The 24,811-nt window shown below is 37.9% G+C and overlaps 1 protein-coding gene across 2 annotated transcripts; it reads right to left on the reverse strand.

Annotated features, from left to right (window-relative positions):
- Nucleotides 1-202: 202 nt before the first annotated feature.
- On the reverse strand, nucleotides 203-24,811 carry Tmem168 (transmembrane protein 168). Of its 2 annotated transcripts, none has more exons than XM_052173252.1 (5): nucleotides 24,589-24,811; nucleotides 19,004-20,256; nucleotides 16,468-16,610; nucleotides 12,172-12,446; nucleotides 203-2,785 (listed from the first exon to the last, which is right to left on the reverse strand). In XM_052173252.1, the coding sequence occupies exons 2-5, from the start codon at nucleotides 20,129-20,131 to the stop codon at nucleotides 2,238-2,240; spliced, it is 2,094 nt and encodes a 697-aa protein (XP_052029212.1). In that variant the 5' UTR covers nucleotides 20,132-20,256; nucleotides 24,589-24,811; the 3' UTR covers nucleotides 203-2,237. The 2 variants fall into 2 exon arrangements, with proteins under 2 accessions (XP_052029212.1, XP_052029213.1); XM_052173253.1 differs by lacking the exon at nucleotides 24,589-24,811 and adding an exon at nucleotides 24,258-24,488.

Below are 24,811 nucleotides of genomic sequence, written 5' to 3' on the forward strand. Positions count from 1 at the left end.
CAATGTAGGGCTAAAGGTGTTCATTTATCTAAGTCTCAAGAGTGCTCATACTATCATGAGAGGAAAATGACAGCAGAGAGATTACTGAGACACGTGATTGGAAAGTAGTAAGGTGTTTCGAACCAGAGCTGAGTCTGGGACACAATTTGGGTCTCAAATTAACTTCAGAATAGTTTATTATTCTGTCATTTTTGTACGAGTCCACTGCCCTAGTTTCATCATTTATAAAATACAAATTTTTATATTAAATTATTAAGAGCGTTTGGAAAGATGTAATAAAATCAAGTGTAGAGAAATACTTAGAATATTTAGATCATAAACTATACCCATGGCCATATACAGAGTTGTTTCATATGGGAAGGAAGAAAGGCATTGAAAGATTAGAGCCAGAGCAATGTCTTTCTGCTTAGGCAGGGAAGCCTAGCTACTGATGCACATAAATGTATACAGCAAGTTAAAATCTCAACGCTATTTTCCTTATTTAGTTGTGGACCTGAAGAACCTAAAAAATCATACAAAACTGATTTAAAATGGCACCCAGCTGAAAATTCCAGATGCATACAAATAAATGATTTATTCAGTCAAATTTACTATCTGTATTTCAAGCTGTAAAACAAGATCCATTTTATAAAAAATATTGTATATAGGATGCCACTAATTTCCAATATTGTATCTATTCTTCAGTATTCTGGAATAAGGAAATATTTTCAAATCAACTTGCCACCAAACATAAACTCTAAAGCAAAGGCATTTTGTATAACTTCCACTTTTAATACAGTAAAATATTCAGGAACTCTTAATTTCACATTAAATGAAAAATTAATTTTTAACAAAATATTATTCAAAGTATTAAGAGTACGATATTCAAAACATAGAAATAGGCTGTAGCAATGCTGCATAGATAGCGGTATACAAGTTCCCTGATGGTGTGACTTCTTTCTAAAGAAAACATCAGTTTTCAAGTCATCGGTAGAAAATGGTAGATGCATTTGTTACCTTCTCTCTCTGGGCATGGAAAAATGGCTTCAATGGTGAGAGGTCACCATGGTAACAAAGTCTAATTTCCAATTTAATTATACCTCCCTTTTCCAAAGATGAAAATCTAGAACGTAAGGATTATTGGAAGGGAACAGGAAGTGATTTACCTCTTAAGGAGATATCTTGATCAGTGCCTACTTTACTGAATTAAATTCAACAAAACACTGAATTAAAGTTTACAAATTACAACCACACCATTATGCTTACCTAAAATTGCCAAAATGAATACTTTTTTACATAATACAATACAGGTATACAACAACAAAATGATCTGTTCCCATCCTTTGACCCTCAGCAGAAAAAAGTTATTACAATAGGATCTGAAAAGTAGTTTCATGGCAGAGTACTAACTCCTCAGAAATACTTAAGACAGGATGAATTGGTCAACGAGAAACTGATACATTTATTTTGTAAGTGTACTTTTTGAAACGAATGGCAATTTACTTGAAAGGAATTTGTAGCTGGAAATATTACTCATTAAGAAAACAAAATTACCCTGAGAAGGACTCTTAAAATTACCAGTATTTTCAAAGTCCCTCACTATCGATGAAGGAATACTTTGTAGCCTCTAAGCTCTCAATTTTACCCACATTAAAGATGCTTCCATCTCAAAGGCAGTTGGGGCTTTTATGCTATACTGGTAAAGGTCAGAGCCAAGACATTTGGGTGTGGTGGAGAAAGGGCATTTTGCAGTCATTATGAGCAGGTCTCTTCCTGCTCTAAGAATTTATACTTCTGCAGTCTTGGGGTCAAACCTATCTGAATCACACACATCAAAGAATCTTCTTTTAAGTAAATTGGTAGTTCTCTTAAAACACATTTGTCTGGTCTACATTCTCTAATGTATGCCTAGAAAATAAGGCATTAGAAACTGTCCATTGGCCACTCCAGAGCACAGACACCTGTGTTTCTTTTCCTTGGAGACAAACAGAAAGTTATCTGAAAGTGCACAGTCACTTTTAACATCTCTTACATGTTTACATTCAGCATTTTTATGACCCTCTGTATATTTTAGTATAAAATCATGCATATTCCCAATATCTTACACATCCCATAATTATTTAAGAAAAGACAAAATGAGAGCAGCTACAAATGTAGCAAGATACTTTCCACAAATAAAAATACAGCATACAAAAAATGGCAAGTTACTGACAAATGGTAACATGAACTCTCAATAATATCCTTCCTTGATGTCCAAATTAAGATTTGACAAGTTTAAAGCCTTGTCCTGTGTCCAGCACTGTAGGAAGAAACCAACTCATTTTTAATCTTTTCAAGCATCTAAAACAAGCTTTGCAGATCCAAAAGAGGTTCAGGCCACATAACCAGTTTGCCAAATGCACTAACGGATATGTAATACGCGGGAAGTGTAACATCCAGTGCTTGGCCACATCACTTCCTGTCGGCAGGTGCAGAGTGTAGTCACTCCAGCGCTTTGACACACCATACACGGCCTTCACTGTGCGTCCCTTCTCAGTCCAGCAGATGTTGTTTGTGGAGTTACAGTTGTACTCTACCCAGTCTCTAGTAAAGTCCCCCAGCTGTGGCGGGTCAGCTTCTTCAATATCTACTGTCTTTGCCAGCTCGGCTCCCTGAACTGCAACGTACTGGTCATTAATCTTTCTCACTTCTTTCACCCATGGGGTTGAATTCTCGCTGTCTAAGATGATGATAAGCCGGGAACAGAAGGAACCATTCTTTTCTCTCCACCATTCTAAAAGCGTATCAAGGCGAAGTATGTCTCCACCTGTGGATAAGAAAAAAGTTGGTACAGTGGTGATTTCTGAAGTCTGTTTCTTTAAATTTTTAGAAGACTTAAACAACAGCCATAACAAAACAAAACAAAACAAAAGACAGACAGACAGACAGACAGACAGACAGACAGAGAGAGAGAGAGAGATCATTTAAAAAGGTATCTTTTCTGCCCCACCACAGTTTCACTATGTTCACAGCGGCCTTATTTGTGGTAGCCAGAAGCTAGACACAACCCAGATGTCCCACAACAGAAGAATAGATATAGAAAATGTGGTTCATTTACACCATGGAATACTATTCAGCTACTAAGAACAAGGACATACTGAGATTTTTAGTCAAGTGGATGGAACTAGGAAATATCATCCTGAATGAGGTAACTCAGACCCAAAAGAACATGCATGGCATATATTCCTGATAAGTGGATATTAGCCAAGAAGTACAGAAAAACTAGGATACAATCCACAGAACGCGAGAAGGTTAAAAAGCAGAAGTGCCCAAGTGAGGAGGCCTCAGTCCTACTCAAGTGAGGAGGCCTCAGTCCTACTCAAGTGAGGAGGCCTCAGTCCTACTCAAGTGAGGACGCCTCAGTCCTACTTGGAAAGAGGAAGAAAGCAATCACAAGTGGGGAGGGGGGAAGATGGGTGGGAGGGAGGGAGATGAGTGGAAGGGAGATGGGTGGGAGAGAGGGAGATGGATGGGAGAGAGGAGAGGGAGGGGAAAGGGAGAACATGATCAGGTATGAGGGAAGGGGAGACAGGAGAGAAGCACTGAGGGCCGGCAGAATGAATGGAAACATGCAACATTGGGGGTAGGAGGTAGGGCGAGCCTCTAGAATGTACCAGAGACCTGGGAGGTGAGAGACTCTCAGGACTCAAAGAAAGGAACCTTAGATAAAGTTCCTTAGATAAAATGTCCTACAGTGGGAAGAGGGAACTTGCAGAGTCCACCTCCAGCATCAAGTGGAGGGATGTGGTTACTATCACACAGTTTAAAACCCTGATCCAGAATTGCTCCTGTCTAAAAGAACTGCAGGGACCAAAATCGAGAAGAGCCTGAGAAAAAGGAGGTTCAGTAACAGGCCCAAATTGGGATCCAGCTCAAGGGAAGGCTCCAAGGCCTGACACTATTACTGATGCGAGGGTGTGTTTACAAACAGGAGCCTAGCATGTCCTCTGAGAGGGCCAACAGGCAGGTGACTGAGATAGACTCAGTTACTTACACCCAGTCATTAGACTAAAGTCAGGGATTGCTGTGGTTGAATTAGGAAAGGCTGGAAGAAGCTGAGGAGAGGGACCCCCATAGGAAGACCAGCAGTTTCAAGTAACCCGGAGCCCTGAGATCTCTCAGACACTGAGCCACCAACCAGGCAGCATACAGGAGCTGGTCTGAGGCCTAGGACACATATACAGCAGAGGAGTGCCTGGTCTTTTTGAGGCCACAGGGAATGTGGGGGGTACCATGTGTGTAGGGGGACAACCTCTTGGAGACAGGGGGAGGAGGAATGACATGAGGAACTGTCGGAGGGCAGAAAGAGAGGGAGCAATGACCTGATTGTAAAAAATAAAAGTAATCTTAAAAAGTATCCTTTCAGATACTTTAAAACATAATTTTAGCCTGATAACTATATAAAATGAATATGTTCCTTGATTTGCATGGGGTTTCACATAGATAAAAATCTTTCTAAATTGAAAACACTGTAAGTTAAATTGTATTCAACATACCTTTCCTACTAAACACAAACACCAAAGCCAAGCGACACAATACATTGCATCCAGCATTAGCTGTCTATCATTGTGACTATGACTGACAGGGTCTGAAGCTAGCTGACACTAGCCGGCATCCCTGCACTAGTGTCACACTGCTGCTCTGATAAAGCAGCAAAACAAAACCAAAGCTTGCTTTGACTGCATCCAGCTTTTGCACCACTGTAAACTCATTATGCTGAACTAATGTAAACTAGAGACTGTCTGTAGACAAATATAGTAAAAGAAAAGTGAAATACACAGAAAAGCAAACTTTCTAAACTTGTATATAAACAAGAGCTCTTGATCCCAAATGCAAGCTGTCACCTGGCTTTTATGACCTGAGAATTGATATTACATTTTTGCACAGGAAAAATCAAAAGACGGTTTTATTAAACATTAAATATATAGAAAAATGCAATTTTCATAATTATTCCCACAAAGAACTCTTGATCAGAAGAGTATATATAACCACACCTTTTTCAGTTTTGTTTCCTATTGCTTTTCACAGCTACTGTGGATACAGGGATTCTACAGCTCAAGATGTAAAAGTCTCCAAACAATTGGCTCTATACAAAAATCATTTGGTAATCCAATCCATCTTTGCCTTCAAAAGCAAGCACCTCCTGAGTGAGGCCAAGGGCTAGTCCTCAGAAATCCGTAGCACTTCCTAAGCCTGGAGAAGACCTTATAGGTGTATTTACATTTAAAAGTTATACCTGAGACCCCCCCCAAGGTACACAACCCTCCCCAGGTCCAACACTCTGAAGTAAATTACGTTTCTATCTGGCTCACTGTGAATTTTTTGAATTTTTATTTTAAGAAGGGAGCATTAAAATATTATATTTATTATTACTAATAAAATTTTCCCAGTGTTTAAAGATTTCATTAGTTTATCTTTATGAATAAGTTTTTTCCCAGTATTTAAAAGACTTCATTAGTTTCTATGATCTCATCTACACAGATAAAATCTTGCTTATTTAATATAGTATATGACCCTTTTACAAATTGGGAAAAAAATGAAATTTCAACTAATATAGCTGTTAATTTCTAGATAATGCCAACTCAACATAGTAAACTGACTCTGTACAGTCATAATTCCTGTTTATTCCTAGGGATAAATATTCCTATTAGGAATTAATATTCCTATTAATTCCTGTTTTATGTCACTGGAAAAAAAAACAAGTTTTCTTTACCTTCATAAGTGCACCTAGTAAATGAAGGAAACTTCCCCCCAAATTGATAGCACACCTTAAAAATGCTAAGATTCAACATAACAACCCTTCCAGGTTCTGAAGTTATCTGAACAAAAAGTACAGAGACATAGAGAATAGTCTACTAAGAATAAGAAGTGGGGAAATGGAGGGAAAAAAGACAGGATGGAGAGATGGATGGGAAGAGAGGATGGGGTAAAAAGGATATACCAGCTGGGCTTCTCAGTCACTAGAAGGAAAGACCATGAATGCACAGCACTCAAACCACTTAGATAAGGAGTCCCTGCGGCAGCATATAGAAAGCTGGTGGGACATAGTTTACACTGTAGACTACAGGCGTCTCCCTTTTTGCTCAGCCTGCTTGGTTATTCACAGTATTTGTGTATTCGTGTGAGTTTTGTTTGGTCCAAAGAAAGTCAACAAGTGCAGGACACTGCTGCTGTTGCTGTCCTGAAGGAGTCGGTTTATTAAGCGGCTGGATTTTGACTAGCAGACAAACAAAACTTAAACTCAGCAGTTGTCAGAAACCTTGCAAAGTGAGTTTCTGTTTGTCAGGAAAGTCATGATTTCCCTTCTCCTTTGCCCCATCCACCCCACCCCAGCCAACTACCTCTAGAAGGGTGTCTAGTACCTTATTAACTCAAACAAGCCTGTAACAGACCAAAGTCCCCGTACTAGCTCCCAGGCTGTTCTGGCCTTCACCCCTCACCCAGCTACTCAAACTCCCAGACTTCTCTGTCAGTCACACACACACACACACACACACACACACACACACACACACACACACTGCTGCCTGCTCCCCATAAAATTGACAAGGCTGATTCTGCCTTTGTCATTCTCTCTGCCCACTCATCAACAGCCCTAGAAGTTTGAGTTTCTCAATATATCCTTATTTCTACCCACAAAATGTCTAGTTCTGTGGTTTCACTGAGCCCTCACTTACAAATTTTAGGATTTAGATTTTTTTCTAATTTATAAAGGTTTCATTAGTATTTTACTGGGAACTGGATTAATGTATAGATTGCTTTTGCTGTTATGAGATTATTTTCTCAGTCTATGAACATGGGAGAATTGCCTATCTTCAACTGCTTTCTTCTGTTAATTTCTTAGTTGTTCATAGGCTTTGTCCTCCTTGGGTAGGATTATTCCTACAGTTTTGTTTTGTTCTTTTTTTTTTTCTTCTGAGTCTATTGTCAGTGATAATACTTTCCTGATTGAGTTCACTACTGATACACAGACAGGTATATTAGTTTGAATCCTGCTAATATACTAAATTTGTGTCAGTTCTATGATTCTTTTGGTAGTCTTAGTCTTTCTAACTATGGTAAATGAAAGAACTGTACACTTCTCCCTTCAATTTTGTGCCTGAGGCAGCTGTCCTCACCTATTCTACCCATGGCTGACTCAATGACAAAAGAACACAATCATTCTAATTATAATAATCTATCCCAAGGAAAGAACAGATAGAGGCAAACTTACAAACATTACCACTGTTGTCTAAGGTAATACAAACTCTAAAACAAGGGGAACAGAAATAAACTATACAATAATCTTCAGAAAATGTTATAACAAAATAAAACTTACAAAAATTTCCTGAGGGAATTTTTATGTTATTATGAGGACAAGGTACAACACAGAAACTAATCTGCAGAAATTACAGCAGGAGGTATTACTGGGTATTTGGAAATCTGTTGCCTTTCCCAACACAAAACACTTTTTTTCTGTTTTACAAAAATGTTAGATGGAGCTAAACATCTAACTGTAGAGCGCAAAACATGCTTGTGCATTCATATAAGCCAGAAAAGTTAAACTCGCAGGCATCTTTCAAATGAAAGAGATGTTTAACCTGCCTTCTTCCTGGAATGCTGGTAACGGATATAGTTTAGAACCAGGTGATCCTCACTATCTGAAGAGCCAGGTCCTACCTGTATCTTCCAGAATTTGTTTTATTTATTCCAGACCCTTTCCCTCTAAAACCTTGACCTATACTTTTAGCCCATAAAACCTATCAAGTGAGAATTGCTATTTGTTCACTTAATAAATAATTGTATTTATCGCTTAAGACTTTACAACAGTCTTAAGTGATCTCTATGTTGTCTTAGGGCCAGCATTAAACTTATCTCCATCTTCTTCCCTAGACCTTGTCTTGAGCATTGTCTGTAAGTCAAAAGAAGCCAAGGTATGGACGAACCATGTGGACTTTGTGCTTCCTTGTAAGGTGCCTCAGTTCAGGACATGTTCATAGTTTGTTATCTGAAAACTTCCTTCCAAAGCTGTGCATAAATATAAGGAGCTGATGTGAGATGCTACAAGTCTTTGTCAAGCACCCATACCAAAGACAGGCAGAATCAATGTCATTCTTATCTTTTCAAGGATCATTTCCCTGCCTGTTACAAAGTCTGCTGGGACTCTCCACAGAGCAACTGATACTTTTACAATTAGAAAAAGTTTTAACATGCTGGAATTACTAAAAAAAAAAAATCCAACCAACTATTTTTAGAATACATTTTTCAACTAAGAGAAAGTATCATCTTTGTTAAACTATCAAAGTAGTAAGAGTATCTTTTATAATTTGCAACTCTACTGGTAATAGGACTTCAGAAGCCAGCCTACTTCACATTATCTATGCATAACTAATTATCAGCTGATTGCCAGAAAGGCAGAGAACATACACCATACATACACTGCTCTAACACTCATGAATACTGATTTAGAGGAAAGACTTCAATACATGGTTTGCATGTACTACTAGTATTCTTCCAGTTTTCAGAAAATGTTCAAAAGTTAACTTTTCATAATCTTCAGAAGCATTAAATGTCTCTGGACATCAGACTACATAGACAACATAGACTACAAGCAATGACACAAATTCCACCCTGCACAGACCATCACTGTCTAGCATAGCACTCAAGGCTATTTCAACATTTTTAGCACATTCCACCCTATCTTGTAACATCAACAAGGCATGTAAGGAGCACTAAAGCCTTGTGAGTATTTCTTCCTCTGCTTTCCTGTAGTTTCTATCCTATACTTGGCTTTTTTGCCCTGATACAACACACTTAACTTTTAATTCCAGTAACAGCAATTCACAGGATTTAAAGTAACTGAAACTCCTTTTTATAGGTTCTATGTATGATAAACTGCTTTACAAACTATCTTATTTTTTGTTTATTTCTGTCTCTCTGATAGTTATTCTAATTGTTTTATACCCTAAAGCAAGGAGGCAAAATGATCAGGTTAAACTCCATGAATTAAAAATCCATGAATCTAAAAAGACATTCTAAGTAATATCTATTAAAGTATGGAACAGAGACACATTGAGATTCTTGTTGCCAAAGTAATATTGTTTTGAACTTGAAGTTGTTAACCCAAGTAAACTCTAGAGCTAATGGATCATACTTGAAGACTGCCAGAGATAGCTATTAATAAGTTCTCAGAGTTTATTAAGTTCATTGGCATTTGATTTGGAACAAATGAGAACATTTCCACAGAGCAGGGGTGTTCTATTCAATTTTAAGGCAAAATCAGTGGCTGGCAGGTCTGGGAACTCTATCTGAAGAGTTTATGGTCCTGGCTCAACCTGACTACTTGCAAATGAGGCAGGTGCTACAGGGTAGGCTCCAGGCAACACACACCCTTGAGATATGAGATACCACAGGGTAGTTAGTGTCTTACTACACTATACCCACCACTCATTTCTCCTTTGTAATTTACTTTCTTACTTTTATGATAAACTCCAGAACAGTTATATAACCACAAAAGTTTTTTGGCTAACAAAGGAATTGCATAATGGCCAATTTACTTACAGTATATTTCAAAGACTACAAAGATATCACTCTAGAATGTTACACCTAGATCTTTATCAAAATTGTAAGTCTATTTTAGAATTAAATTCTCAGAAATTGTTCCTAACTCCATAAAACTCAACAACACCAAATTTAGATACTATCTATTATCTTTTTTTCTTCCAGAAAAAAAAGTGATATAATTATTAGTAAGCTGAATGTGTAACATTTATTTTTAAAGAAAGGCTTGAAATAAATTTTAAAATATTTAAGAAAATACAACCTTTTTGAAAAACATTTATATTAGGTATAAATCCTTAGTGGAAGTACATTTAAAACTTAGTCCAAAAATTATTTTCTTAGGCACCTCTAAGAAAGACACCTCTTAGTGGCAGAAATGGCAGAAGGTGTGAAGAAGCGACACCTCTAGTGGCAGGCTCCACTCAGGCAAAGTCAGGAGGATCATTTGAGTCCATATACTCAAGATGAGCCTGAGCAACACAGACAGAGCTATAATGTCTTATAATGCCTTTAAATAGCAAGGATATGCAAAGACTCAATAAAATTTGGTTTGCAAAGTTTATTATAAATTACATGTAACATATTAAATTTACAAAAATCAGTCCCTCTTGTCTGAAATTTTATTCTGGAGGTTTTAATGGACTAGGCCTTTTCTAACGTGTTCTGAGTTAGAAGATGCAGACAGACCCCTATTCCTCACCTAGAGAGGGCTCTTTTCTGGACTGTCATTCAAAAGTTACAGGTAAAGGAAATGAACTTATAAAGTGCATTCATTCACAGAGTTCATTTTCTTTGTTACAAAGGCAATTCATGTTAACAAATTAGAGCTGTGTTGACTGCCGATGGTGGCAACATGAGACAGAGTAAGAAAACATTCCTGAAGTTGGGCAGAGCTGGGGATGATCAGAGTAAGTTACATACTGCCTTCAGTTTTACTCCATCCTTTGAAAACTGTAAGGTGACAGAAAACTGAGGACTTTAGAGGAAAATCAAATCTAAAGTTGTTTACTAAGTACTAAGCATAGCACTGGTACATAAATGTATCCAATGTTCACCTTTACTCCTAAAACAGCCACTGCAATATTTAATATTAAATTGCAAAACATAAATTTAAAAAACTTGCTTTCATGATATAACCTCAGTCACGAGTCAGACATAAAACTCTGACACAAGGTGGCTTAAGGCCATCTGCTAACTGAGCTTGTTTCCTCCTGAGCTTCTTACTAGCAGCTGTCTGACTGGTGGGGTGTCTCCCACTGAGTATGATCATCTTTGCATCTATGTGACAAGGCTTATGATAGAAACAATGTATAGAGGTCACTTGGCTCCTGGGTTCAGAGGTTTCAATGACAATGCTTCTGGATGCAGCAGTGTAGGGTGGCTCATACATGACACTGTAGAAGCAGAGCAAGCTACCTGAGCTGGCAGGCAGAGGGGCAGGCAGGGGTCAGGCAGGGGGGCAGGTGGGTGGGCTGGCTGGTTCCTTCCCCCTTTTTATTTCACACAGCCCTCCAGACCATCATGGTACAGCACCTGCGTTCGGGGACCTTCCCCTTGGGCCTAGGGATCCTCATCTCTGGAAATGGCATAAAGCAAACCCAGGGGTACTTTCCTAGTCTCCTGCTCACCACTAAACCAAGACAGTTGGCAATCAAGTTCAGGTATCACAACACTTATATTTTATGGCTATCATTGTTTTGATCTCAATTTAAAACTAGGGTGGATCTAAATCTAAATGATCTATTTTCTATCTTAAATAAGGAAACGGTCTTACTTTTTCATGTTATATCTCATGAATTTTCATACCTAGGCACTACTTAAGGATGCCCCTACTGTGTTCCAACTTTTCTTAGGTTCTGGGCATGTAATAATCCAAAAAACAAAGACTGCAATTAATAAATGAAATATTTATTATAATTAGAAAGACTAAAAAATTCACGTAATACTTCACTGGAACCTGCCTTGACCATAAAGTGTTTTCCTTTTCTATATATAGGAAAACCAAAGTTTTTTCCCCCCTCAAGGCTCTAAAAAATATATATAAATGCATCAACAATCTAAAATGCCCTAGAGAATTTTATAGCTTTCAATGAATCTGTGATCATTTCCTGTCTCCCCTCATTTTATGAAGATGGAAAATGAAGCCACTGGGACTCCTTCCTGAAACAGGACTGCTGTCTGCTGTGGGGAACTGAGCAGGCCTTCTGACCTAGCGGTGCTCCTACCACATGGCCTGACACATTAAGTCCAGTAATACTGCACATGTACGTGAAAGCACTACTGAAATCTGAACTTAGGACATTTAAAGACTAAGAAGTACTAGTCAATAGTTCATCAGCTTTTAAAAGATATTACTATGTGGAATGATTTTGAAAACACTTTTAAAGGCAGAAAGATACTAAGTCTCAAATCAATCACTTTATTTCCTCTCTAAATACTATAAAGGGAACCACTCTCAAATCCTAATTACAGCTTACTAAAATGAAGTAGGTATTCCTGGCAAAATTAAGAGTAACCATTGTCATCTGTGAAGCAGCGAGCTGAGAACTTTAATGTCTCTATGTAAATATTCCATTAATACATATATTTCACAGCTGACTAAAGTGAACTTACCTGCTAGAGCCCACTCTCCTGAGCCATGGGTGTGCCCACTATAATATAAAACATATGTGTCATGTCTAGGTCCATCCACTGTCCGAAGTTCAAGGAAAGCTTTCAGTTTGGAATGTAGAGTATCAAAAGACAGTCCACTGGTGGAATAGTCACATCCATAGGTCTCAATCATATGATATGCAAAAAATCTTTGGATGGCATTGAGCATGCCAGTAGACCTCAAATTTAACTCCTGTACATGTTCTGGTGGAAGCAGTGTTGGCTGGCCATCAGGACTGCAAAAAGAGAAAAAAAAAATTCTGGGTTTTAGAAAATATTATTCTAGAACTGACTGGCACATATATATGTCTCCAGCCAGAACTTCTTTATCTTGCATGACCAATAAGTCTTGTTGGCTACAAATTTCTCAGACTTACTATTACATACCATCCTTTCATATGGCATGAATGGAGATTTACATTGTGCTTTGCTTATATGATCAAGCTAACTTCTAAAGAAATACAATTGTTTCTTAACTGCTCAAACAAAAAGCAGGAAATCATACTTAATTGTTCTGAGCAACCTGCATATTTCATCCAAATGTCTTTATAAAGCTATGTATTCCTTGTAAAATTTGTATACTGAAGAGTAGAAGACAAGAAAGGCAGCCCTGACAGGATTCAGCCTTGGGGATGCTGAGATGCAGGACCTGTTGTTCCAGCTCCCTCCCTGATCCTACTTTAAGTGTATCGAAGCTGTTTCCTTTAAAGACTTGCTCCTGGGACACATTCAGCTAGCTCAGTTAGTCCAGCCTTTCTCACTTTTCCAACCAGGACTTCATTTATACTTGCACTTTCCAGCATACAGAGACTGCACAATAAAAGCTATAGTCTTTGCTATAGTATTAACTCTAACAGTTTTTCTAATTTTCAGGAATTCTTTGCTACAAATCAGCAGAAATCATTATAAGAAGACTGCCATTCCAATCCCTTAAGTTAGGGTGAATGGTTTTGGTTATTTTATGAATTATAGATATATTGTCATTTTAAGGGCCTGTGCAACTCATTTAAAAGTACAAGGTTTAATTCCATTTCTTTTAATAGCTGCTCTTACAAACTGTTAAGGATAATTTAGCAATACAAGTTACTAGCCAGTCAATCAAACATGTTAAAACTCTAGTTTGGATTATTACAGATACACATCCTAGATTGTACAGATAATAGGAAGCTGTAGACAAGCAACATTTGCTTGCTCAGTTATGTTATGAATAGAAAGATGGTCTCAAAATTTCAGAGACTAACAGAATATGGCATTTAAGATATTTTCTATTAATGTAAGGTCTTTTGACATTAAGACATAGCAGTTCCAGGAAGCAGCCCCACTCAATTTAGAAACAGAAGATTCAAAAGGCCTCCATATGGAGTTGCTTCAATTGTGGCAAGCTAGCTACTAGGAAAGAAAATGCTCTAACTTTATCTTTAAACAGAATTCTGAAAGTTGACTTCCAAGCTCTGCCAATACAAAGTAAGAAAGTCCTTCATAATTCCTGCTTCATAAGAGATCTCTCAGACATTCTGGGCCAGAAGGCTGAAGACAGATGTCCCGACATTATAGAGAATATTGGGGACTATCCAAGCAGTCAGCTGACTGTCATTTTAGTATTTTGGAAGCTATATCCTTGAGCTTCCTGCATACAAGTAATGTTTATTTCCTTCTCAGGCCTCTGATGGGGTTGAAGACTAAAGGATAAGTTGTTTAGGATTTAAAAAGATATTCTAGGTCTAAGATGGTAATTTTAGGAGCATAATACAGGTTGAAATAGAAATTGATTTGAGATGCAGAACTCTGAACTCACCAGGACAGGAAAGATAATAGAATACTTTCCCCAAGTTGCCAAATACAAACAGACTGAACTTTTTTAATGTAAATTTTACTAAATGATTTCAATAATAATTTCATAATTGTTCCCAGGGTACACTGTTTAAGAGAAAGAGCCTTTTTTATTTAGAAAATAAAAAGGAGAATTGTTGAACTTTGGTCTGTTGCTATATATTATAATGCTAAATTCTATACACTAGGTCTAGGCCTACAAGTCACTTCTCATGTTTACAAGCTTTTGTTGTGCAAACCTTGTTCCTTGATTTAAAACAATTGGTGAAATAAAATTGACTACAGCCAATTACTCAAGGGTTTAGAGGTAGGTGGGTTAGGAGTGGGTTAGGATTTTCTTCCTGCTTGGAGGAAGAAAGATCAGAAGGAAAGGAGGTGTAGGAAAGGAACCATGAACACATGCCCAGGAGATACAGCAAGGATCTGGGGTACACTGCTGGGAGGTAGCCAGGCCTGCAGTTAGAAGAGAAGATTAGGGGTGACCCCCAGTAATTGTCAGAGTCAAATAAAATAACCATAGTCTGAGTCTCATTATTTGTAAACTAGTCAGGGATTATCTTAAATTGCTCACAGTACAGGGCTGAAGAGATGTCTCAGTGGTTAAGAGCATTTACTGCTCTTCAAAAGACCCTGAATTCAATGCTCAGCACCCACATAGCAGCTCACAATTGTTTCATGCTGTCTTCTGGTATGCAAATATACATGCAGATAAAGTAGCTGCATACATAAAATACATAAATAAATCTTTAAAAAAAGAAGTATTCTATTACACATTCTCATCCATCATCTAAAATGACTATCCATCATCAACCATGCTAACTGAAGGGCAGGTTTCTCTTCTGTAGTTCATTTCATGTTAACAGTTAAGTTTAGAAAAATCAAAATATGGTTTCTAAAAGTTGCATTTCTTATTAGTAAGGATGATAACAATATCTCATGAAATACAAAGCACTATTCTTTGCCCCTATTCATATTTTCTTACTGAATGACAGATACTGAATAAGAATTTTTAAAATCAAGATTGTACTAACTGTTTCAAGGACAAAGAAAAGGACATTTTCTTCTTGAGAAAACTAAACTTACACATAAAACAGGGGAAGCAATATATAGTGTGATTATATATTTAATTTCTGTAGTGAAAAACACAGGATCTTCTTAATGCATTCAAAATTTACTAACTCAAAGGTATAGTCTAAAACAGAAGATGTTATCTACTAACAGAGATAACTTTAAAACAGTTATTAAGACAGGCCATCATAGTACTGAACACTAACTAAAAACGTGGACTTGATCCTGAAGCAAATGGTACCCTGGGAAACATTGACCTTTGCCTGACAACTAGCAGAAATAAAAAGCTTTTAGTGCTGGGGAAGAAAAGCATCACTGCTTTCCTTTCCAAAACAAAATTTCAGAAATTTTGAAACTCTAAATTTTACTTCATGTACCATCAGTGCTATCCGAGTAATGCTTCAATATTTACTAAAATAAAATCTTTCACATATTTCTGACATTTAATGGTAACCAAAAATCTTAAGTCACATAAACTGAAATTAAAATGGGGCAAAAATTATTTATTACTATTTCCACAAATTCTTTCTGCAGAATTGCTATGTCTTACTTTATGAGACCTTTCCTAAACTTCTTCATTTCTGACGAGATCCCTCTACTTCTAGCAAATCTTCAGTGCAGAACATAGGAGTTCCTATGAAATATTTGAAACCAGGTTTTAAAAAAAAAATGTTTCAAGCTATCCCTCCAACCAAAGGAACTACAGAGAATATTTAGTCATCAGAACTCATTCATTTATGGAAGAAACTACTTTTTTCTATTGTAAATATAGTTAGCTACTCAGGGACTTAAATGTAGTAGTGTTAGTTATTCCAAATTTCCCCTACATTTGAGGAAGAAAATTATAAAAATGAAGCAACAATAAAATAAATTTTTAATAAACTTAACTACTAATCTATCATATTTGTATAGAATTTTTCATAGAAAAATAGAGTATTTCTACATCCTAAATCTTACCAGCTCTCCAAAAAGTTCCTCCGAAAGGGGTGATATTTCCATTATTATTTTAGATAAGGATATTGAGGTGCAGAGGTATTACAATTTGTTCATGGGAGAACTGGAAACCCATCAGACATTCTAACACTGGATCACAGGAACTTTCATGATACTCCATTTGGAAGGGCCTTTCCTTTAAAAGCTCATCCCTAGTTAAAATACAAGGCTAAATATATCTATCGAGATATTTATATTTAATCCTGAAAACTACATTATCACTTACAGTCAAGCTTTATAGACAAGGATGAATTGCAAGAGCACTATATCTCACAGTAATGAAGTTGTGGGAAAATAATCTATCATAATCATTGAGAGAATGCCAAGAGTCAAGCAGTTACTATCAAGTCCACCAGACCACAGTACCTGCAGAAGTTGGTAGGGATCACAATAGCATATCCAACAGAGGTTCCTCCTAAGCAGTTACCTAGTTCATGGAAGAGCCCATGAGCCATGGACTCGAGTGGCAAAACAATAAGAAACATGCTCAAGAAGATTCCATTTGTGGGCTAGAAGAAATGAAAAACAACAGATTTTATATAGTTTGTGGATATTTATATGCATCTGTATTGACTCCATTTTTAACCCCTATTTTCACAAAGTAAAAAAAACAACTGATAATCTAAAAGCATACATTTGTAGACACAGATGAATCACCAGAGCAATGACACAGCTCTAAGTCTTTTGGAAGTTGTAGCAAAGCACAGCACATTATTTAAAAATGTGTTAAATAACCTTCCATCCAAACTGAAAACAAAAATACAACACCTTTGATATGAAAGCAAGAAAACAAAAACCATTCTTCCATGTTCAACCCACATATGCATCCTCATGCCAAATACCATGGCTTGATCACGGAGGGTGCTTCAGGGAAGAGGGCAGAGCATCCAGAAACTGTGAGAATAAAACCTTAAGGACAGTCAAGACCTTAAGGCTTAAAAACTAATTTCATTTTTATATAATAGTTTACCTTTTAAAAACCCCAAACTCAATTTGTCTAAATTGCAGCTCATAACAACAACAACAACAAAAAGCACATTTAAATACCTTTAAAGCAGCAGGAAGACAGAAAATAATTTAAAAACCCAAAGTTAAATATTAAAAAGCAGGGGGGAAGCACCCATTTATTGTATCTTTTTAATACTTGCATGGTTCCATATTCTTGCATTGCTGCTGCATAAATATTAGGCCTATATGCAAGAACAAATGTTAACACTAAGGAGTGGCTTATCATAGCAAAAGGAGAAAATGTATTCATAATGAAAAAACAGACACACTGACCAATTTGGTACATTGTAGTTTATCAATTGTATAATATAGATTATAGTAAATTATGGTCATTTAATGTAAAATAATCAATTATGAACATTGTAAAATATGAAATGTATAAATGATTAAATCACTTCAAATAGTCCATTAGACTATTTCCATACTTTATAATATACATAATATATATTATATATAATATGTGTATATAGTCACAAACATAGAGGTTGGAGAAGTTGACTGAGCAGTTGAGAACACTTGTTCATACACAGGACCCAAGTTTCATTCCCAGCATCCACAAAACAGTTCACAATGTTTTGTAACTCCAGCTTCATGGGATCTAATACCTTCCTCTGACCTCTGCAGATACACGTATAGTACACAGACATGTATGCAAACAACACACACACATAATTTTTTTTTAGTTATTTCATCACAAATATATATTTGTGTGTAGCTATAGGTCTATTTTTTACTAAAAGGAGTAATATATAATATTTCTGGAAAGCCATTAATTTGTATATATTTACATTTACATTTGCTAGCTTAATGGTATTAAAAACCCTTTCAGTGTAAATATGCTACACTTTATATAACCAATGTATAATTTATACATATTTCTTATAGAATACATGTCACATAATTTAAAAAAGACGTTGTTTGTTCTTATTGAATTAAAGTGCTTGTGCTTGTTGAATTAAAAATAACTATACAAAAGATTTATCTTTTTAAATTTTTAGTTTATGTGTACCTGTGTCCGTGTGAGTGTATGTGTACGTGTGTGTGCAATTGCATGCACCTATGTGTTCAAAAGCCAGAAGAGAAAGTCAGATGCCTAGACCACTGTTTGGGGTGGCTTAGTGAGGAAAGAACATCTACTGTTTTCAAGTGGTTTCAACATTATCTTTGCTGAGAGATTCCTCGAAAGCTTGTGTGTACTCCCACTGGTACATATACACTACTTAAAATCCACTGATGTATGCAGTGTAGAAAAATCTAGTGCCCCAAGAAAGTACTTGGTTAACAGAATTTCATGTCCTGGAAAGGAACCCTGCATGAATGCAGCTGACTTGGCAAAGAATGAGTAGTTCCGACTGGGAACGTGGGCATCCCAGAGAGAAGAGGAAGAGGGGCAGTTCTCGCTAGGCTCTGACGTCACTCAATTCTGAACGTCCCCAGCTACAGCAAGCTGGCAGAAAGAAAAAGCTGCCGTGGGGCAACCGTGAAGAAGGTTTCACTGTTTTCACCATGGGGTTGACTCCCACACAGGCTCCTTGAGGCAGCCCACATGGAATAGAAGCACCATGCCCAGGCAAGCCTTTATAGCTCCCTTTAACACCTACATCTGTAATACACACAGCAGCAACAAATTGGTACAAAGCAAGAATTGCACCAAGAAGAGTTGCTCTTGTATGCCCACATCCCAGCCTGAAGTACTCAAATTATATAGTTTGTCACAATATAAACAGTTTATGATTAAATTCTTTTCATGCTAGTCTCTTCCTCTCATTACAAAATAATTGCTTTTAAAGGCACAGATATCCTGAGATCTTCAGCATTTAGCACCTCTAGCTAGAATCTTATCAGGCATCATTGGCACTGACATAAGAAAATAAACAAAAACCCAAGAGCTTACCTGCCAGGAGACTGCTCCCAAAATTGCTGTTGCGAGAAGACTAAAAAAAACTAACTGCTCCGAAATTAAGCAAAAATGACGCATCCCTTTGGATGCCATGACTCTATCAAGGCTATTGTTATCCGCCCGGTGGTTGATAAACACTTTATGGCAGTCATTTAATTTGGTATGAAATCCCCAAAGAGTTAACAGAAAAATAATATGGCAAATCATCCAGAAAATTCCAAAAATGGAAAAACCCGGTATCACGAAATACCAGAGATGAGTGTCTCTAAGCTTAAATGCTGAAAGAATGAAGAATGTAAGCTCAATCATTCCAGCGAAAAGCACTGAAAATCTCCTGCAAAGTCTCCCGCGGTACAGAAATGGTTTCCACCTTTCAGTTACTGAAAGTCCACTAAAATAAATGTCAAGAAAAGGATCAGTTATCAGGCAAATAAAAAAACATGCAAAAGCAATTGGATTTTGGGGAGTTTCCAATGAAGAGAAAAATAACAATACTGAAAAAATGATTAAGTTTGGAATAGCTAGGAAAGACTTCATTCTCAGGTCGATAATGAGCATGGCCAAAGCCATGACAAGCAAAATTACACTCAGAGACTTCTCCACCAACATAGTTGTGCTGGCGATGGCAAACCCAACAAGTTCCAGAAACTCTACTGTGGTTAGTAAAGTAGGCCGATGGCGGACATATCCAGAAATTCTCTCCACCAAAGCACACAATATCCTTAATACTATAGATGTCAGAAGCAAGTATTTGGTTGTTTCTTCTTTCACATCACTTTTAAAGGATGAATTATCAAGAAAACACAGAAGGCCAAGCAGAAACCCAAACCAGAGATTGGAGAGACTTAAACTTGCTGCTTCCATTGAAAAGTAATAGTAGAGTATGCTGGCGATCCCAAGAACAAAAAGGCCGAGAATAAAAATCACCAAAATTAAGGAATTGGCTGTTTTTTCCCATCTTACATAAAGGCCTAAACATATAGCCACCAGTAAGTTTATTCTGGCTAGATAGCCGAGATAGCGCACGGAGGAATGCATGTTCACTTCTCTATTTACTTCTTCCAGCCTCGTCATTGCTAGATAGAGACAGTGACTAACGCAGTAACGCAGTGATTTACACATGTAATCTGGCACTGGGGGGGCTTCCCGCACGTCACAAAAATTAACTTCTTGTATTTCATCCAATAAATCCAATGTGTTGGTAATGCCTACTCCAACATTTTCTCAGAAGTTTTCTTTATAGTAACCTAAAGAGAAGAAAAGATATTCCACAATTAATTATATATAATATTTTGTGCCATCTTCTTTATACTAAATACGTGAATCCGAGAAAAAACTAGAGGTTCTTCTGAAATCCAGTTCAAAGACTAATTGTATATATCTTAATAATAAGGGTTTGGGTTTGTTTTTGTTTTGTTTTTGGCTTACAAACACTGTGAGTTACACAAAGGAAAATGCCCATGATTTCTATTCATATTGATAAAATTGCATCACGAAATATCAGTGGAGTCTCTCTGTCAGTGTTAATGCTGAACTGTTCTAATCTATTCCTATTTGAATATTCAGTTTAGCTTAGATCATAAGCACTCGTCTTTGACACATGAAATGTCACTTAACTTTTAAATGGATGAAGGCTTCATTATTACTTCTAATTGGAAAGCACTAGTACGCAGAGATGATAACCATTATTACTATTGTGAGTCTCCATGTCTTTTTACAAGAGCATTCAAAATGCTATAAAAATTTTAGCCTTCACATTGTTTAGCTAATAAACTTAACTAGAAGTAAATTTTAACTCTATAAAGTTATTCAGTCCCAAAAGCTGAGCCATAATTCTTGTACTTTCACTCCTATCAAAATGAATTACCTGGATAATCATTTACTTTTCACATCTAAATATTATAAATCAATCAATTGCTGAGCATTTTGCTGAAAATCTAAATACTGGAACTTAACCAGGTCATGGTAAAGTTAAGAACTTCAAGTCTACCTCTTCAAAATGTCATAACAGCAACTATTTTCTCGAACCCAAACGATTACATCAATTGTAAGCACTCTCATAACTTTGACTTAAAATACAATAATGGCATACACACACACACACACACACACACACACTGTGGGGGTCAAGGAGATAGCTCACCTGTGAAGCCGGACTATGAGTCCCATCACTGAGACTCAAATGGCAGTATGGTGGAAGAAGAGAATCAACTCCTAAAAGTTGTCCTCTGACCTCTATAAGCATGTCATTACACATGTGCCCATACTGAACGTGTATGTACACACACACACACACACACACGCACGCACAAGTACTAATCCATCCAGTAGATAGTTCTTCAATGTGTTCAGTATACTGTAAGAACAGATCTACTGCAATAGCTTATAGCCATACGATACTCAAAAACCCATAAATAGTTTATGGTCCAGGGCTGCATATCAGAGCCAGAGCACTTCCCTAAGATGCAGGAGGCATTAGACTTGAATCACATCAACAAACACACACAGAGGAGCTCGGTTTATTTAAATTTTCCTAGTAGAGGTACACTAAAAGACATGAAACATGAACATGATCAATAGAAACATGAGATAACTTAGAATGAACCCCTACCTAGCACTTGGCTGGGAAGGAATGTTTCTGGGACAATTGTAGATTTCAAACACATTTCAAGAGCTATTTCTATTTCTACTTTCTTATGTTCCAAAACATTTTTTTATTTCTAAATCTATTCATTAAGTATTCAAAGTAACTTCCCTCTGCTATGTTTCCATGTAAGCACTTCTTCCACGCAGAATTAATGAAACTGGCTGGTATTTTGTTGTTGTTTATAGTAGATTTTTTACATAAGTATAACAAACTGCTAAAATCTGGATTACAAAAATGTTTCATAAAATATTACTCCTATACCAGAGAGAGAGAGAGAGAGAGAGAGAGAGAGAGAGAGAGAGAGAGAGATTTTTAAAGTATATTGATGGTAGAATATAGGCTCAGAATAAGTACTACTAGAAAGAAAAAATTCCCACACTCTGCTAAAAAGGACCACTCCACCCTCATGAAACACCCATCTGTGTGTCCTGGTCAACACTCTTTCCTGATCTGTGACTGTGCAAAGCTCTCTTTCTTCTCAAATCTCTTGACACCCACATTTCACTGCATTCTAACCACATGAGTGCTTCCTACAGGGTCATAACAAAACTTCTTTAGGTTTCCAATAGCACAAATCCACCTCTCTCTGCATCTCTGCATGCCAGTCAAAGAGTCCCCTTCCCTGGCTAAATCCTTCCTGGTACAGAATGCCATTCTCTCTCCAAACTCTCATCTCCTTTATTCATTAGTACTTAAGCATTTGTCAGTTGGCTTTTAAAACTACCAAAGGGTATAAAAAGGACAACAAAATCTTTGTTCTCTCCATCTGGTCTACCAGATTCAATTTTCTTCCCTCTTCACAGCTAATGTTTGATTAAGTTCTCATACACTCACTTCAAAATGCTGAACAGTGTGATTCCCTCAGTGCAAATGCTCAGACAACTTCTGGAATGATGGGTACATTTCTGAATATGATGGAGTCCTTACAGGAGCCTACACATTTTCTTAAAAAGCCTTCATATTGATGAGTACTATCACCTTCTGAAACTTCCCTTGGCTTCTAAAGTCTAAGGATCCATATTTTTTTTCACAAGTCATGATTTCCATGATCCTCTTGAAAGTTGTCCATTTTCAACCCATACTTTGGACACTTAATCCCAACCCTAGGCTTTGAGCAAACTAAATTGTTTCCATATACTATGTAATTTTGAAAAATACAAATACAGCCGTATCTTAGAATATCATACAGCCACATTCTCATGGGCCTTAGTTTTAAAAGTTTTTACCCATCCTGACTTTTAAAAATAGCTTTTACTAGAATTGAAAGCAAATTTAAAAAGCAATGTAATTGTTTTAACTTGAGCTGCCTTCCCTAATGATTTGATGGAAAAGTCCAGAGGCAAATAAAAGAGAATGGAGCCAACGAGCAAGTCACTGCTAAAGTCTATTAAAAAATGTTCAGACTGGGGCTATAACTCGGAAAGCACACTTAGTATTTGACAGGTGCTGGCTTTGACCCCCAGTAGAACCCCAGCCTTCTATCCTATCTACCATATTAACCTTTGTCCACACTTCTTCACCCACGATTTAATCATCACCAGTTCTTGATTTTTTTCTTTCCCTAAGCATCTCTTTCACATTTCTTTTACTTATCTCCAAAAATCACCACCTAAATTTTAGCAACAATGACCCCCATTCTTGAATGTCTTCCAACTTTCTTCCCCATCAACTTCTGCCCTTCTTACATAAAGTGTGTTTTTAAGACCCAAATTTTACCATGTTATGCTCCACTATGCAAAATTCTCTAATGGCTTCCCATCCCCTCACAGTATTACAGTCTAAACTCAGTGTCCTTATAAAGTACTAATGGCTTCCCATCCCCTCACAGTATTACAGTCTATCTCAGTGTCCTTATAAAGTACTACACAGTGGACAGGAATAACTGTCCCATCTGTTCCTGCTCTTCCTCTCACTTTGATTCCAAGCACACTGACACTTCAATTAAGAACTACATAAATGCTATGCCCTCTCTGGACCTCTTCCTTTCCCTCCTCCTAGTCCTTCATCTGTCAAACTCTTCAGGTCTGAGATTACAATTATTTTCTTAGGAGAATATCGCCTCTCCGTCACTCCCTCTGCAATGGAAAAGTAATTTCTTCTTTTGTTTAATGTCTGCATTCTTCACTAGGTCAGAGTCTCTGGGGAGATCTGTCTTCCACAATGCATGCTCCGGCAGATGTAATCCAGTCTGTAATCAAGTTAACAACCAATTCCTTGAGGGGGGGGGGGGGGAAGGGGAGGCTAATAACAGAAACAACTACTTAAATGCACATAAAATAAACAACTATCTAATATGCCACAGCTAGTACTAGTAGGTAAGGGAGATTCCAGGAAGTTTTGGCTTGTTTGCTCTTGGCTTTACCCCAGCTTCACTTAATTCACCAAATTTCTTCCAAAACAGAAAAGTGCCTTCCTCATGTCCTAAGACAATGGACTTCAAGACACAATGCATGGCTTTCACAAACTTTCAGTGGAAACCCATTTCTGTTCCACGTAGGGAAAACGTCAAAACCTGAAAGAACAAACACTGAGCTGTCAAGAGTTGGAGAAGGGCAGTCTCGTTTCTCTGAGTTCCTGCTAATAACTCTTTCATCGGCCCACCTCTTAAACCAGAAGACTGGCAACCCGGATTCTCCCTTTTGAGCAGCGACTGTAACTTTCGCTCGTTAGGCCTCGATCTAGCGAGAGATGGAGAAGTGGGGCTGGGACCCTGGCTGTTCGCTACCCCTTAGCCCTGGGACAAGGCGACACAACGCGAGTCCCGGGTCGGCGCGGCGAGGGACACCGAGGAACGCCCTCCCTCTGCGGCCGCGGGTCCCGGGCTGGCAGCGTTTCCACCAGGAGGCCGACGGGGCGGGGCCTGGCCGGCTCGGCCGGACCCTGGGCGGCGCCCCAGCCCTCCGCCGCCCCTCGGCTCCCGGGTGCCCCTCACCTGAGTCCGCGGTCGCCACCGAGCCTCTCTTCGTCTGTTGCGAAGCTCGCAAAGCAAAGGGCGCGGAGCCTCCGAGCCAGAACCGAGAGGTGGTGTGGGGACGTGAGCCCGAGGCCTCCCGCACTAGCACCACACGGCCGCGGTAGAAACTTTCTCTATTACCGACACGGCCGCCATGTTTCCGCTGCCGACTGCCGGCGCTACGGATCGCCGTCTGGGTCAA

This window comes from Apodemus sylvaticus, chromosome 2 (assembly GCF_947179515.1).
Source record: "Apodemus sylvaticus chromosome 2, mApoSyl1.1, whole genome shotgun sequence".
In the NCBI taxonomy this organism is placed as follows: domain Eukaryota; kingdom Metazoa; phylum Chordata; class Mammalia; order Rodentia; family Muridae; genus Apodemus; species Apodemus sylvaticus.